Raw genomic sequence first — 16,220 nt, forward strand, 5'->3', positions numbered from 1 at the left:
TATTAGGTAAAATAACTATTGACGTGCGGACCACTATGGGTGCTATTGATACTAAGGGTAAAAAATCCAGTTTTATAGCAAAATTCCAGAGACCTTCCAACTTGTCCGTAACACAGATAGGCCTAGCAAACTTGAGGAGTTGAAATGCGCTGATAGTCTAAAAGCAATACTGTACCTTACAACAAAGAATACGATGGGCATAATTGTAAAGAGTCTTCAGTGCACATTAGGGGAGGCGCCAGAGAAAAATACATTTCATTTCGAGGCATTAGACCAAGGCATTGCAAGTGATTTAGACTATTATAGTGAAGATAATTACCTCATAAGCCCAGCAGTTGCACCCAACAACAATAATATTTGATGACCCCTAACCTTGTACATGCACTCACAACATAAACGGATCTTCTTAATAATGAACAGCCTACATGCACAAGAAAGAGCAACTAGACCTTTTAGACCTTCATGCTACTAACATGCAATCTGAGTCATTATTTACAGATCCATTTTTATTGTGAAGTTGAATATTGATGGTGTGTAGTTTAGTGGACCAAAAGCAATAACATTTACCAAGCACCTATCCTCTTTTGGCTTTTCATTTTATACTATAAATTAATATGCTGCATTTATCCTCATTTATTTCCAACCCACAGTTCACATACCTCCACTAATGTTTTAATATTTTCTGGCTTCCTCGATATGTAGCCTATAAGCAGTATAAACAATAATGAAGTCATCTTCTTCAGAGAATAGTGCACATATTGTACTATTTCATGTTCAGACTTTTTCCTTTCTCCAGCTTTTATTATTTCGTAGGTGATCAATTTAAATATAACTTGATCTTGTGCATCCTTGCATCATACAGCTAGTTCTTGACTTTTTTCAGTTTATACCCTATGCCATTTATGCCACGTCCTCCTTGCAAATATTTGAAGTTTCAATAATGTTGTTTGGCTTTATTTTATTTTTACTATGAATTGTCTTATCCGAAATCTGTTGGTATCACAAATAGAATTTTCTTTGTGGATCTCTTTAAAAAATTTTAACAATATAAGTTATGCTTCGTCTTTTTGTACTGTACCATGACTATTTATTTTCTACTTCCTTATTTCTGTTAGGACATTTTTATAGTTCATCCTTTACTTTAGAAATGAACATCGGACCTCATACATCTCTGTATGTTAGTGCTCCTACGCTTCCCGGCGCTCATCTGTTCCAATGTTTACGAATCTCCGGAGGATACACGGAGTCGGTCTTCATGTGAAACATTTTGTGTAGTAACGTTAACGTTCGTAAGTATGCTTTGTATCGTGTGTCATCTTGCTTATATTATATATTGGAACCTCTTCGACCATTTTATTAGATGTGTAACAAACTCGTTAGTGAATGTTGCTTGCTCATTTATTTACATTTCCTGGGAAATAAGTTTAAATAAGCAAATGTTAGTAGGATGTTCGCGGCAAGTAACTCGGCTAGCTATGTCACATTGTTGACATCTCGGCCTCAAGGGAATGTAGCTTGTGTGCCACAGAAAGTGAAGTATTGAGTTCGAATTTGTACAGATTTGGAACATTTAAAATTGTATCAGGTGAAAAGCGGAAATTTCCTTTTATTACTTCTTTCCTGACGATTCTGTGATTGTTGTACGAACTACTATGACTTGTGTCTAGGGATGATGTTATAAGCTATATCTAAACACTAAAGAACTTAATTAAAACTAATCGATTGAAACAATCAGAACCCAGTGTCAGCTTTGCGTTAATTGTCACTACGAAAATTCGTCCGAATTTGGTGGTCACTTAGGCCAGCTAGGCTGTGTGCTTCCTTCAAACACGTGGTCAAAGTTGCCCCTTTTAAACTTCTATTTTACTAAGTAAATTTGGTAATTCTAAGCCAGCTGTCCGCGGTGAGCTAGACTATGGCAATTGACGTTTTCCCGTGTTAATTTACTTGCTTTACAAGAATTTAAAGTAATATTTTGTCGGCCGGCTGTAACTAAACTGTAACTGACCTTTTGCAGACTACACTACTGACAGGTTAGATCTAAGCCGGCATTCCGCGTCAAGCCCCCGCCCACCCCCACCCCCTCCATAGCTAATACGGCAAAATTGTAACCAGTAAACACCTAGAAATACTAATCTAACTTAACGTAGCTGTGTTTACTGGTTACAATTTTGCTGTATTAGCTACGGAAGGGGGTGGTGGGCTCGCTGCGGAATGCCGGCTTAGACCTGCCCTGCATTAGGTAATTCAAGTCGTGTAGTCTTCAAAGGTCAATTACAGTTTAGTTACAGCCGGCCGACAAAATTTTACTTTAAATTCTTGTAAAACAAGTAAAATAATATAAATATATGGAAAGCTGAGCTTTTGACATTGGTGTTATAGCTTATGGCCTAGAAGCCAGGTTAAAAAAAGTCAGGAAAAGAAATTGCAGAAGAAAGTCACATTAGGCAAATTTGGTTATTTTTAGGCAGAAGCTCCACATACACTATTTCCTTAGTGTTGCTGATGAAGGAGGTGGTTATTGTCAGTCAGTTATTATTAACCTCATATCTACCCAACATGGTTGTGGACCATTTGGGAATGTGGGAATTTGGTTGGGGGAAAACATTGGGAGAAAGACAGCATTGCCATATTGTTTTTATGGGATGGTCCTGCGCGTTCGAAAGTCCTTAGGGAGCCATATGTTTAAGAAGAGATTGGTTAAGGAAACCTATTATATACGAGGAACTGTACTAACCTAACAAGGAACTATACTCACCTAACATACCCTAACCTAACAGGCCATGTTACTCAGATGCGGGCTCTGCCCCCCGGACCCCCTGATCAAGGAAACTCCACTTTTTACCAAAAGCTCCCCAATAATACTGTGCATGCACGATAACATTCCATGATGGCCAGTATACAACTTCTGAGTTTAATTACAGTTGACTGACAAAAATAATGGTAAATTCTTGATAAGCAACCAAAATACTATAGGAAAAATTGGTTTCCAAGGTAATACTTGCAGAACTGCTGGTTGGTTCTACCTTAATTTTTGGTGGCTAGTAATATAGTCACAGGATCAAAGTCATAATTTTGTGCTAGGAAAGAAAGTCAGGTACAGACAAAAATATTCAAGTCAGTCACACTTTATTTTTAAGTACCATATACTATTAAAGTAATAAAAAGAAAATATTTTAAATCAGTTATTAGCTGTCAATACATGACTTGCACGTAGGCAATTAACAACACTGTATGAGACGTTACTTGTACGTGAAAAAAAATTCGTGTTTTATTCATTATCGTAATCCTTTTAGTGTGTCAGTGTTCCTTGGAATTTTTCCCTCGAGAGTAAATTTTCATAAAAAAAAAAAAAAAATGAAAATGCTCCAATTGGCTTCATATGACTTGCAACAAAAAAAGACCATGTATTATCTATATTCTAATGTTACTTTGTAAAAAAAAAAAAAAAGTTATTCAGGTGTTAAAATATGCCAAGTTATTAGAAAAATATTTAGATATATTACCCAAAAACTGCAAGAAGTTATAAGTAGGGCCATGTACACAATTCTTGACCAAGCATTTTTTAGGGATCTAAATATAAAGAAGAGCACTCGGATCAATTTTGAGCCATAAACGGGCAAGTATCTAATGCAAAAATGATTTTTGAGATGGTAAAATAGTTACCTTATACTGGAAAATATTGATATTTATGCAGTCACAGGAAAGACTGGAAAAGAATGTTAAATAGCTTTTTTACAATACTTCATAACATACATGTTAAATAAAAGTGAATCTATATGTTATGTAAACACGGGAATGAAATTGGAAAGTAACCGAGAGCTTTATATAAAAAAGGGAAAAGAATTTCTCTTACATACTGTACGTAAACCAATGAAAATCACGTACAGTTCAAATAAAAATTTTAATTTAGAAAAAGCTAAACAAAAATTCAATTAACCCCTGGTTTTGCCCAGCTAATTACACTATGTACTGTACATGCTTATGGTATGGTATATTTTGAAACAAGGCAAAATACACAGCTGACAACAAGTTTGTTTTGTTGCGCATTGCCCTTTTTTCTTCAAGCAGTAACTGCTGCTTATACTACAAACAAAGCAGTAAGGTTGTGATTTTGTCTGCAAATTGAGCAATGAAATGCCTACTTTTGAATCTGTTTGATAAATGATTCTAGTCTCCTATTACCAATCAGTGGCCTTTTTGAATATCATTCCAACAACCCATTTACTACCTGTTCCACAATTTTCTCTTTACTTGGCTTTTATACTAGGATTTGGATATCGTAAGCTAATTTTGCATCTACCAAGGCCACCTGTAACAAAACATATGCTGTAATTAGTACTATTTCTTATTCGTGTGGCTAATATTTTATGTTGCCAGTAGTTATCAAACCTGTCGACACCTCCATTATATTTATTATAAACTTGAACAGATGGTTTATGTATAATTCTATCAGCTTTTTATTATATTGTTAACCCTGTCATACTTGGATAATGGTTGTGTTCACTTTGGTAGTGTCCTGCCAGGTCGGTGCCACCATTGTATTTGTCCATGTCTAATCATAAAATGAAAACTAGCATATATTAAAATAAAGGCCCCCCCCCAAAAAAAAAAAAAAAAAAAAAAAACTTTGCTATACAAAAAATATAAGGAAGACCAAGTTGCTTTTAGAATAAAAAAAAAAAGTATTTTTGTTCAAGTATTACTCTCATATTTTCATGTAAGATAATTTATCACTAAAAAAAAGTGTCAACTCCAAACTTTATTGTTTATAGGAAAAAAAAAAAAACCTTTACTGGTCAAAGGCAAGGTACCCACAATCCAGAAGCTACCTTCCTGGAACCATTATTATATGTCAGTGGTGTAAGGTGATTCCAACTTGGTGTTTGATGGGTCATTTGGATGGATTTCAGGCATTTCATCATATTAATATACCATTAGATAAATAACCAAGTAATTATGTAGCAGAAATAAAATGTGCATGTTTTCAGAGAGAAAGCACTAAAACAGAGAAGAGACGTAGAACAAACACCAAGGCTAAGACGAGTTGGCTTTGTGTCATATCAAAAAAAGCAAAACAAGCCGATAGAGAATAGCGAAGAGAAAGGCTCATACAGGCTAAAACGAGTTTATAAAAACTACACAGCAAGAAAGAGCGAATATGTAAATAAAAGAGAACATGTAAGTTTGCATTTCCAAATAAGCAAAATATCTCAGAACAACAGTTACCTATATATACTCTACGAAAAGAATTATGATGAATTAAGTCGAACGGCAGGCAGCTGAAATGAAACATCTCAGACTCTGGCAGAGGGTAAAGTGAATGCATACCAGCTGGATGGCAGGGCTTCCTCCCCTACCATCAGTAGCCAATTAACAATAAACACTGTTTTAAGTTTCATGGCCGGTTCCAGCTTGCGCTGGAAGTAAATCCCTTTTGTAAAGACCAAAGATTTCTATGTTGGGAAAAATACAAATTACTTAAAATATTTGTCAATTTTTAAACATCCATAAAATAGTATAGTAAATTATCATAAAACATCCATAAAATAGTATAATAAATTATATATAAATTTTATTTTAAAATTTTTCTCGGCATTTTGCTCTACAGATCTTTTGTGTACAGTCAAGTCATTATAAAATAGGTTAGGTTGCTCAAATACTGTTAGGTGATTGAGCTAACAATGATCCAGTTTTACTGTGGATACATCTTCTGTGAACTGTATAGCTATATTGAGCTGCTAAAGTGTAAATGTGCTGTGCAAATTTTATGAACTGTCGGCAGAATGTTAGCATTTGAGGGATGTCTAGTGCAGGTAATAAGTTAATAAATTGCTTTTTTTTTTTTTTTTTTTTTTCCAGGAGGACGTCCTAATAATTCAGCATGTCTGATGGGGAAGGGTAAGTTTCATTATATATGTTCATGTTTCCACAAAGTAGTGCCTTTTTCTAATATATCTTTCTTAGTGCAATTACTCTGCATCTAAATTTTCATATTAACTGCACAAAATTGAGCAGTATCCTATGCAACACCAAAAGTGTATAATAACGTTATGGTCAGACTTACTAAATTGAGTACTGTAAATTTGTACTCTACATAGTATAATCATTACACAGTCTACAACTTTTTGTGAAAAGCACTAAATGTTAATTTTTGGCCATTAAAATGATATTTTAATGATAAAATAAAGTTTGTTCATACTTACCTGGCAGATATATATATAGCTGTATTCTCCGAAGGTCCGACAGAATTTCAAATTTTGGCTGCACACGCAGTGGCCGGTCAGGTGGTTAGTACCCATTCCCGCCGCTGGGAGGCGGTATCAGGAACCATTCCCATTTTCTATTCAGATTTTCTAACGCCACTGTCTCCTGAGGGGAGGAGGGAGGGCAATATAAATATATATATCTGCCAGGTAAGTATGAACAAACTTTATTTTATCATTAAAATATCATTTTGTTCATGAGACTTACCTGCCAGATATATATATAGCTGAATACCACCTTTGGAGGGGGTAGAGACAGCCAAGAAATAGGGAAAAAACCAATTATTGGTAAAATTATTTTGGTTCCTTATCTGATAGCGTAGCTGACTGAGTGGTTACTGTCACTCTAGTCTGCTTCTGCTTTACTAGAGACCCCAGCGAGGTAGTGACCTATATAGCTGGCGACTTCTAGATGATCTGTCAACGGGGCGTGACCACAATGTGACTAGATCATAGCCCATACAAAGAGGACAAAAGAGCATTACTAACCACCTAACCAACACCTAAAGCGTTAGTTTGCAAAGGATTGGGAAGACTGCCTCCAGTAGTCGACCCAGCAACCACAAAAACACAATTAAAAGGGGATAGGATCAGAGTTACCCCTTGTCCCCAAGGTTGCTGAAGCAGCAATGTATGGTCCCAGCGAAAAGCAATTTCAGTATGCTACCTAAACATCTTGCCAAGAGTGTGAGGCAAACACCGAATTGACTTCGCCAAAATGTGGCACTAAAAATGTCACTGAGTACCATATTTTTCTTGAACGCCATGGAGGTAGCAACTGCCCTCACCTCGTGAGCGTTAACTCTCAACAACTTGAAGTTGAGTCGTCACAACTAGAGTGTGCGTCCTTAATGACGTCCTAATGAAGAATGCCAGTGCATTCTTCGACATAGGTTTAACTGGTTGCCTCACAGAACACCATAAAACATCCAATGGACCACGAGTGTCCTGTGTTCTTTTAAGGTAGTACTTGAGAGCTCTAACTGGACATAGAACTCCCTCAGGTTCCTGTCCAATAAGGTCTGCTAAACCTTTAATTTCAAAGTGTCTAGGCCAAGGGTTAGAAGACCTATCATTCTTAGCCAAGAACTTAGGGCTTAAAGAATAGACAGCATTGTGTTCCTTGAAGCCCACATGACGGCCTCGAACTTCTCTCACTCTCTTCGCCGCATGAGGAATGCCGTTTCGAGTAACATCCTTAAGAGATGCAGAGTGGAGAGGCTCAAAAGGACTAAACATCAAAAACTTGAGCATTACGTCCAAGTTCCAAGCAGGGGAAATCAGCTGAGGAACCTTGGACGTCTTGAAAGAGCTCGTGAGATCGTGGAGGTCCTTATTGTCAGACAAAGCTAATCCTCTGTGTCTGAATACAATCGAAAGCATGCTCCGATAACACTTGATAGTCGGAACTGCTATATCGAGTTTTTCTCTTAAGTAAAGGAGAAAATCCGCAACCTGGCTCACAGTGATAGAGGAAGAGGAAAAGCCCTTCTTTCTACACCAACCTTTGAAGGTTGCTCACTTCGCTAGATATATCCTTTAGATGAAGAACTTCTGGCTCTAGCGATGGCCCGTGCCACCTGGCCAGAAAAACCCCTTCGCTCTGACCAAGTTTCGATAGTCTGAAAGCAGTCAGGTTCAGAGCGGGAGATTCAAAGATATCTCGTGAAGTGGGTTTGTATGAGCAGGTCTGCTCTCATAGGAAGGGTCCTCGAACGTCTACCAACCAGAAGAGAAACTCCGAGAACCAGTGGTTGAAGGCCAAAACATGGGGATGAGAGTCATCCTCGTCCCTTGTGAGGCCGCATGAACTTGCGTATGACTTCTCCCAGAATTTAGAACGGGGAAAAGGCGTAAACATCTATTCCCGTCCAATCCCAGGGAAGAGCAACTATCGCAACTGCCCCAGGGTCGAGTACAGATGAGCTTTACAGAGGAGCCTCGCTGTTCTTGAGGTCGTGAAAAAAATCCACAAGATGGCGACCCCAAAATTTCCAAAAATCTTGGCAAACCTCCTGATGAAGGGTCCATTCCTTCGGCAGGAGTTGATGGCGCCAACAGAGCAGGTCTGCTCGAACATTTTCGACCCTGCAACAAAACTTGTGAGAATCGAAATGTTGCGAGCATAGGCTCAAAGAATAATCTCTCTTGCAAGGCTGAACAGGGAACAAGTAGTATTGTCCGAGTTTGCTAGAACTACACGATTGCAAACTTGGACCTCGAAGAATTGGCGAGCTAAAAGATAGCCGCCAAATCTTTGAAGTCGATGTGCCAGGACACCTGTTCCTCTCTCCAGGTTCCTAACACTTTCTCTCCCTCTAGTGTTGCCCCCCAACCTGTTGACGACCCGTCGGAAAAACAACACTAGGTTGGGGTTCAGAAGCTTTGAGGAGATCCCTTTCTGCAATTCCGTTGGATCGAGCCACCACCACAGATCCTCTTTATATAAGGAAGAATTCTCAATTCCTCTTTCAAGTCTTCCTTGCTTTGTCAGTTCTCCAACAAAAAGAACTGAAGAGGCCTGAGATGCAGACTCCCAGAAAACAAACTTCTCCAGCGAGGAAATGGTCCCCAGCAGACTCATTCCTTCCTTCACCTAGCATGTTTCCTTTTCCAAGAAGGCCAAACTTTTTTCGTACATAGAAGTTTGCGTTCTTGCGACGGAGACGCTATAAAAGCCGCTGAATAGATCTGAATTCCCAGACACAATGGACAGTGAGGGGATCAGCTGCGACTTCTCCACAGACCAGAAGTCCCAGGGACTTCACGAGTTGCAGAGTCAACTGAAGGTCCTCCAGATACCTTTCGCCGACGACGCTTTCGAATCAACCAGTCGTCCAAGTAGAGTGAGATCCTGACGTGCGACAGATGCAACTGCATCGCAACGTTTTTCATGAGACGTGTAAACACCCTCGAGCAAAATGTGACGCCAACAGCATCTGGTGTTCCCAGGCGGTCAACCATCCAAGTACTGACCAGACCCAACGTTGCTTAACTTCGCTGATCGGACGAGAAGCGGTGTTTTCAACGTGGTATGGCCGTTGTGCAGAGTCCAAAGCAGAGAGCCCTGAACTGGCAATGCGTCTAGTCCCCAAGACAACCTGAGATACTTCACCGAACGTGGATGAATTGGGGCGTGAAGATAAGTATCTTGGAGATCCAAAGATACCATCCAATCCCCGGGATGAAGGGCTCCTAGTATTGACTGCGAGGTCTCCATCTTGAACTTTTCCTTCGGACCAAGTTGTTCGACCTGTTGACGCCCAAGACGGGTCTCCAGCCTACTGAAAGTTTTTGGGACTAGAAACAATCTGTAGTAAAATCCCGGGAACACCGAGTCAATATCTGTTCCACTGCTCTCCGCTCGAACATCTGTTCGAGCAGGTCAAACAATTTTCTGTTTGACAGGAAGGCAGTTGGGAAACAAAAAACAAAAGAGGAGACAGGGAGGGAATCAAGTAACCTCTCTCTAACAGTAGGAGGGACCAAACGTCTGCCCCTCACTCTTTCCAGGCTTGTGCAAAATGAAGCCTGGTTGCAAAGGGAGTCTGGAGATGAAGGGAGTCACTTGCTACCTCTCTTGGAAGTGACATTCCTTCGGGAAAAAAAAACTTTCTCGTGGTGCGGGTCTCGTGTTGCTTCCCATGGAAGCCCCTTTGTTATGCAAACATTTAGCTTTCGTTTACTTTTTGTATCTGAGATCGGTGCAAGCGTTATGAAGGAGATGCAGTTTGAATGTCGATAACTTTAGTTTTGAGAAAAACGATATTTTTTGCTTCTCTGTGTATTTATTTGCTTGCCGTTACACAGTTTGATGTTTTTATGACATAATGAAAAGCCAAAAATAGACCTGCAAAGTAATATAACTTCGCTAAATGAAGCTAAATGAAGCGAGTGTCAAAACACGGCTGAGGTTGGCCAGCGACATTTTACTTAGTCAAGCTCTGAGCTGCTACTGACTGACTGCCACTGACTGCCCTGCGGCATTCCTGTCTTTCGCTGATGCGTACTATGTCCACAGGGTTGCCATAGATCGCATTAGATATTATTTCATAGCTAAAAGGAAATTACCACCGATATACTGACAATATCATTACATTATATGAAAAATGTAATTTGACTATGATAGGTTACTGTTTTGTTTATAACTTCTAACTGTGGCGAATTTTTTTAAATAAAACTTTCTGAGAAGATAGTCAGGATATGTATGATGCCATATATAAAATATCCCAGAAAATTTTATTTCCGATTTTTTTCGTCAAACGCTCCCCTTAAGACAAAGACAACTGCGAAGGTGGAGAGAGGAGCGAAGGTTGAAAAGTCTCAGGAAACAGATCCTTAAGAAAAAGCCAGAGTCTGATAATCAGAGGAAGAAGAAGACAAAAGAAGTTTCTCTTCATACAAAGGCTGTTCAAAGAGGATGTTCTTCGCAGCTGGCGGGTCTTGGAGTGAGTGGTGAAAGTAGTTCCGATTCGCCGACACGTCCGCGAACGAAGAAGACGTCAAAGAGCACGTATAGTAAACATAAAAATGTGGAACGCTTCACGATTAGCGTGTCATCCTTGCGCAGGAGCCATGCTAATCTTCTCTGTATCGTTCCAATTTTAGTACTGTATATGTACTGCGAAGCAAGTACTGGCTAAATTAAGAAGGACATCAGATGTTGAAGAGGGTAGTTGTGCGACATGATGAACAACTGGAGCGGCGTCAACACAAGACTTGAATTTGTTAAAGCGCGGAGCGTCATGGCGTGACATCAAGAGGCTCCGTGGCAAGTACTAGAAGAGAGTCACAGCGTTAATTATAGCGTCCAAAACAAAGCGCGCAAATCCTCAAAACCGTCAAGGTGAGGAAGGCGTGAAGCGTGAGAAGCGCACGAAGAGTTGCTTATTAATATACAAGACGCCGCTCCTGGCGCGAGACAAGAGAAAAGGCCAACACCTCAACTCGGGAAGACGAATATGAAGCCACTAAACACTCTCTAGACGACAGACGCTCTGTATCGTTCGAAGCAGGAGACGAAGGTGAAAGTCTGTACCTCTTAACAGGCAGATTCGACTCTTGAAAGGTTCATGAGAGCATCCAGCTGTTGTTGCAAACCCAACAAAATCTTCACGCGTTGGAGAAGCCACTCTCGGGAGAAGGGATGAACCTGAGAGAAGGAAAAGGGCGAGAGACGTATACTTCCTTCCACAGGGAAGAAAGCCCTTGCCTTAGCGACAGGGGTCGAGTAGAGTGATCATTCGAAAAACACTTTATTCTCTTCTGCAGAGGAATATCCACGCAACTTTGGGGAAGAGTACAAGCTAATCTAGAGGAAGAGGACGTGAAGCGTCCTCTCCTCTAAGCTTCTCTTAAGAGGGCGAGAGTCCAACCGAGAGCTCCAACCCCGTGGCGGGGGGAGGACGTGTCGGAGGACGAGAAGCAATCCTTCAGGATGCGTGCCTGAGCACGATCCCTGGCAGCCTGGGTAGCGTCATCAGGACCTGCCGAAGGGACGCCAGATCGGTGGGAAGTAGTAACCCTCATGCGGCTTTCGACATGCCCCCCCTGGTCCTGGGAGTTCGACAGAGGTCCAGGCCTAGAGGCATTATAGGGCCGATCTGACGCCCCTCCACAACACTAGGGGCACTAGCACTAACACTATGCGTTTGAATTGCATTCACTTTAGTTTCAAGAGCACGCATTGACTCCACACAAGAGCCAGGGAATTACCTTCTGCAGCAACAAACTACAGGGTTAGTAATAAATTACTACAGGGTTACTAGTAGGAGAAAACCCTGACTGTCCAACTAAGGATGCACTCTAGGAGGAAGATTTCCTCAGCCTATCACGCCCAATTTAAGCATATAGGCTTCATATTTCTTCCACTCACCCTCAGACAATCCCACACATTCATTACCGATTATCATAGAGCATTGAACACCCTTACATATCATACATAAAGAGTGAGGAACTATCAAAGTCTTGATAGCCTCACCTTACATTCACCCAAGCTACAGACTCGATAGCTAGAGGTAAGACATCTTAATTATAAGAAAAGTCAAAAGCAAAATCAAAAACGGTCCACAAAGAGCGTATGCCAAGTCACAGATCCAGTTGAATACCAAAAAACAACCAAAATACTTAAGTGACAACAAATTTCGAAATCCAAAAGGCGGAGGAACTGACAACAGGTGTTGACAGTCCGGCGACAGAGAAAATCTGAATAGAAAATGGGAATGGTTCCTGATACCCGCCTCCCAGCGGCGGGAATGGGTACTAACCACCTGACCGGCCACTGCGTGTGCCGCGAAATTTGAAATTCTGTCGGACCTTCGGAGAATACAGCTATATATATATCTGGCAGGTAAGTCTCATGAACAAATCCATATTTAGTTGTTTATATGGATATACTTAGGCAGAAAATTGTTTCTTTGTTAAAGTACACAAGGTAGTGTAGTAACAGTTAGATGGAAACATGCGGTACCACCAACTTACCTGTCACTCCCATGCCCTTGGTTTGTGTCTAGCAAAAGAAGCTTATTTACTTTTGATTTTTCACGATGGAGGGTGAGGTCTTTACCATTTTTTTTTTTTTTTTTTTTTTTTTTTTTTTTTTTCCTCCAAGGATTTGCCTAATGGTTGTGCAGTGAGTGTTGGTTCCCCACAGAAGTTGTTTGTTAACAACTTGGATGCTGTGGGTATGATTACATGTAGCTGCTTGGTTACCCTTCTGACAAGTATCCTCATACATAATGTACAGTTTTTCCACCATGATCCCTGCTGGTTTTTCTGTCTGTTTTCCTCAGGCTATATGGTCAGTAGATTTCATGAACTCATGATGGATATGCTCTCTTCTTGTAATAGGAAGTGTGCAGTAGGGGATCTTCCATAAGATCAGAATTTGCAGGTGTTCCTGTCACCAGTGTCTCGTATGAGTTATTTAGGGGCAGGTTGGCCATCCATGATCTAAAAGGACCTCATGATAAGTGGCCTTCCTTGTGCATATTTTGCCTACGGCCAAATGCTTCTCTGCTTATGCTAGTCTTGTAGTCCTTGCTTTGACATTGAGACTCCACTTTGTTAGTTGAAGATGCTTAAGCTTATTTAATCTGCCCTTTCTTGGAGGTACTTTCCCTCCTCAGTCCTTGGACCATGATAGAAACAAGAGGGCCCAGGAAACTGCTCAGCTTAAGTCCTAAGGGGATTGAGTTTTTTGTGCCTCTGGTTGAACAAGGATCTCCTTCCTGCTGTTGATGGGGTATGCAAGCGCCAGATTTGGCTAAAACTATCCTGAAAGCAGGCTCCGGTTTGGGTTAAAGCCCCCTCATCATCTTCAGCAGAAGTTCTGTTGTGGCTTTTGGATCAAGCATATGTGCAGTTCATTCCTTGGGGAGGACAGTCTCCTAGTCAATGTGAGAGCTTGTGTAGCTAGGGCCATTGGCCCAGTCTTAGCTGTTCTGAGAATTCTGGCTCAGGTATTGGGGACAGGTGTCTGGTGGTACAAGGCTTTCTGTACCTCATTATACCCCAGGAATGTTGCTCACAGTTTGTATAGTCTCCAAGGTTTTCTTGAATAAAAAGGTTCTTTCCTAAGGCTGAAGGGTCAGTGGTTGAGTGAATGGTTCCCTCTCCCTTCCTTCTGCAAGACAGCTCTCAGGCAGGGTATGTACTGGGCTAGTCTTTTTACTGGTAGGCTTCCACAATCTGCCATCCTGTCTTAGAGCATTGGCTCATAAGATGTGATTTGCTCCACATTCCCCTTGTGGGGCGGGCCCAAGGTTAAAGCTGTTATCTTAGCCGATCAGTTTAGGATTGACAAAGATACTAGATGCCTTACAACCAGTGCTACCCTAGTAGTGCAGTGCTTGGCTCTCATTTTCCTACTGTGAGAGTTCAGATACATTTCACACACACACACTGTCTTGAAATTGATGCATCCCTGCCAGGTAGCAGTAGAAACTACAAGATTTTGGCTCCTTCACTCATGATTGTGACCAAGATCATGGTATACTACATGTATTTCCAGGTGGAAAGATTTAACTTGGCCAGTCAGTTGAGAGAGTGTTACCAAAGTAATAAGTCTTTGACACACACACACACACACACACACACACACACACACACACACTCTCTCTCTCTCTCTCTCTCTCTCTCTCTCTCTCTCTCTCTCTCTCTCTCTCTCTCTCTCTATAGCTCCTGATTATAACTCATATAAAAAAGGCTCTGGTTTGTTTACCTAGGAACAGTGTTAGTTACAGCATGTAAATTTTTGTGGTTTTTAACCACAACTTTAAAAACAACCTTCTTGTACTGAGATATATCCATATAAATAAATTGGGTTAAAGTCTGTAATATGAAAAAATGAAATTACTAATGCATAAATAATTTTACGATACTTGTTGGTGATAATTTTTGAGATGTTTGTAGGGTGATGATAGATGTCTGTGCTATGCTTTACCTTTACTTCCAGTATAATTGTTTTTTCTGAATTTAAACAGAGACGTTAGCGTTTCGGTGGCTGTTGGTGGCCCGATGGACTTGAACACCGCTGTCCAGGAGGTACTCAAGCAAGCTTTGATGGCAGATGGCCTTGCAAGGGGACTGCACGAAGCTGTAAAGGCTTTAGATAAGTAAGGAAATGTCTTTTAGTGCTTACTAAATTTACCCTTTAGTACTGAAGTTTAAGTTTAGTTTTTACAGTGTTTATAATTTAGTTTAACCCACAATGTTTATATGACGAAACAACCCGCAATGTTTGTATAATGAAAACTATTCTATTCCAGACGTCAGGCACTGTTGTGCTTATTGGCCAACAACTGTGATGAGCCTGGGTATTCTAAGCTTGTTGAAGCCTTGTGCCAAGAACATCAAATCAAGTTACTTAAAGTTGATAACAACAAAATGCTTGGTGAATGGGCTGGTTTGTGCAAGATTGACAGAGAAGGCAAGGCCAGAAAAGTTGTTGGCTGCTCATGCATCGTTGTAACGGTATGTAATTGTTTTTTAGATGGGTGATACTTTAGTAACCTATAGACGAAACTAATAATTTTTATTATAAAATGTGACAAGGTTTGGTTGACTCAAGTTGCAGGGTGAAGAAAATGGTTAAAGGAGTTATTTACTGTGCTAATCTTTTTCTCTGTTCTTCAGGATTGGGGTAAGGAAACTCAGGCCCATGATGTTGTTAATGAGTATTTCAAGAGCAAAGGTCAATAAAACATTGAATGGTAAGTAGTAGAAAATTATCACTGATTTGGACTTGAAATATATACTTATTTGGACTTGAAGAAATATATATACACTTGATAAAAATGTACACATATAAATAAGATTTTTAGTCATCTAGTGCTTTATTTAGACTTGATGATGAAACTCAATTAACCAGAATACCTGTGATGGTAAAAAACTGATTTAATGAGGCTGAGAAATTTTAGCATAAGAATGTTAGGTCATTTTGATGGTCAGCTAAGTAACCTCAGTTATTTCTGCTTGCAGGAAAGTCCTGGCTGTCAACTCTGTACATCGCCACAAAGGAAACAAGAAAAATAAAAAAAAAATTGCAATGTTGGTATTTTCTATTGAACCTTTTTAACATTATAAAAGTGAATTATCATCTTAGCACACCAACTTCCTCTTCAGTTAATTATGGCTTGTGCCCACTCTCTCCAACACAAGCATTTATTACTCTGATTATGCTGTTGGTTAAGTTAAGTATACCTTAGTTTTACCAGACCACTGAGCTGATTAACAGCTCTCCTAGGGCTGGCCCGAAGGATTAGACTTCTTTTACGTGGCTAAGAACCAATTGGTTACTTAGCAACGGGACCTACAGTGTTGGTACGGCCGTCTGTTGCTGTTACTATGAAATAAATAAATTACTACATTAGTTTAACTTTTATACACAATACTTCGTAATTTCATCTGTTGCTTTTATGCTGAATAGAACTTTGGTTCTCACGTCACGGGTAA

At 40.1% G+C, this 16,220-nt stretch overlaps 1 protein-coding gene and 2 non-coding genes across 3 annotated transcripts; 1 reads left to right on the top strand and 2 right to left on the bottom strand.

Moving 5' to 3' along the window:
- The first annotated feature begins 1,168 nt into the window (after positions 1 to 1,168).
- On the top strand, positions 1,169 to 15,814 carry RpS12 (ribosomal protein S12). The gene is made up of 6 exons (XM_067101732.1): positions 1,169 to 1,289; positions 5,863 to 5,901; positions 14,750 to 14,881; positions 15,035 to 15,239; positions 15,402 to 15,478; positions 15,747 to 15,814. The coding sequence occupies exons 2-5, from the start codon at positions 5,885 to 5,887 to the stop codon at positions 15,465 to 15,467; spliced, it is 420 nt and encodes a 139-aa protein (XP_066957833.1). The 5' UTR covers positions 1,169 to 1,289; positions 5,863 to 5,884; the 3' UTR covers positions 15,468 to 15,478; positions 15,747 to 15,814.
- LOC136837143 (5S ribosomal RNA) lies at positions 9,194 to 9,312 on the bottom strand. Its single transcript, XR_010852602.1, has one exon. It is a non-coding gene; the product is annotated as a 5S ribosomal RNA (ribosomal RNA).
- On the bottom strand, positions 10,793 to 10,902 carry LOC136837137 (U6 spliceosomal RNA). Its single transcript, XR_010852598.1, has one exon. It is a non-coding gene; the product is annotated as a U6 spliceosomal RNA (small nuclear RNA).
- Positions 15,815 to 16,220: the final 406 nt, after the last annotated feature.

This window comes from Macrobrachium rosenbergii, chromosome 57 (genome assembly GCF_040412425.1).
Source record: "Macrobrachium rosenbergii isolate ZJJX-2024 chromosome 57, ASM4041242v1, whole genome shotgun sequence".
In the NCBI taxonomy this organism is placed as follows: Eukaryota; Metazoa; Arthropoda; class Malacostraca; order Decapoda; family Palaemonidae; genus Macrobrachium; species Macrobrachium rosenbergii.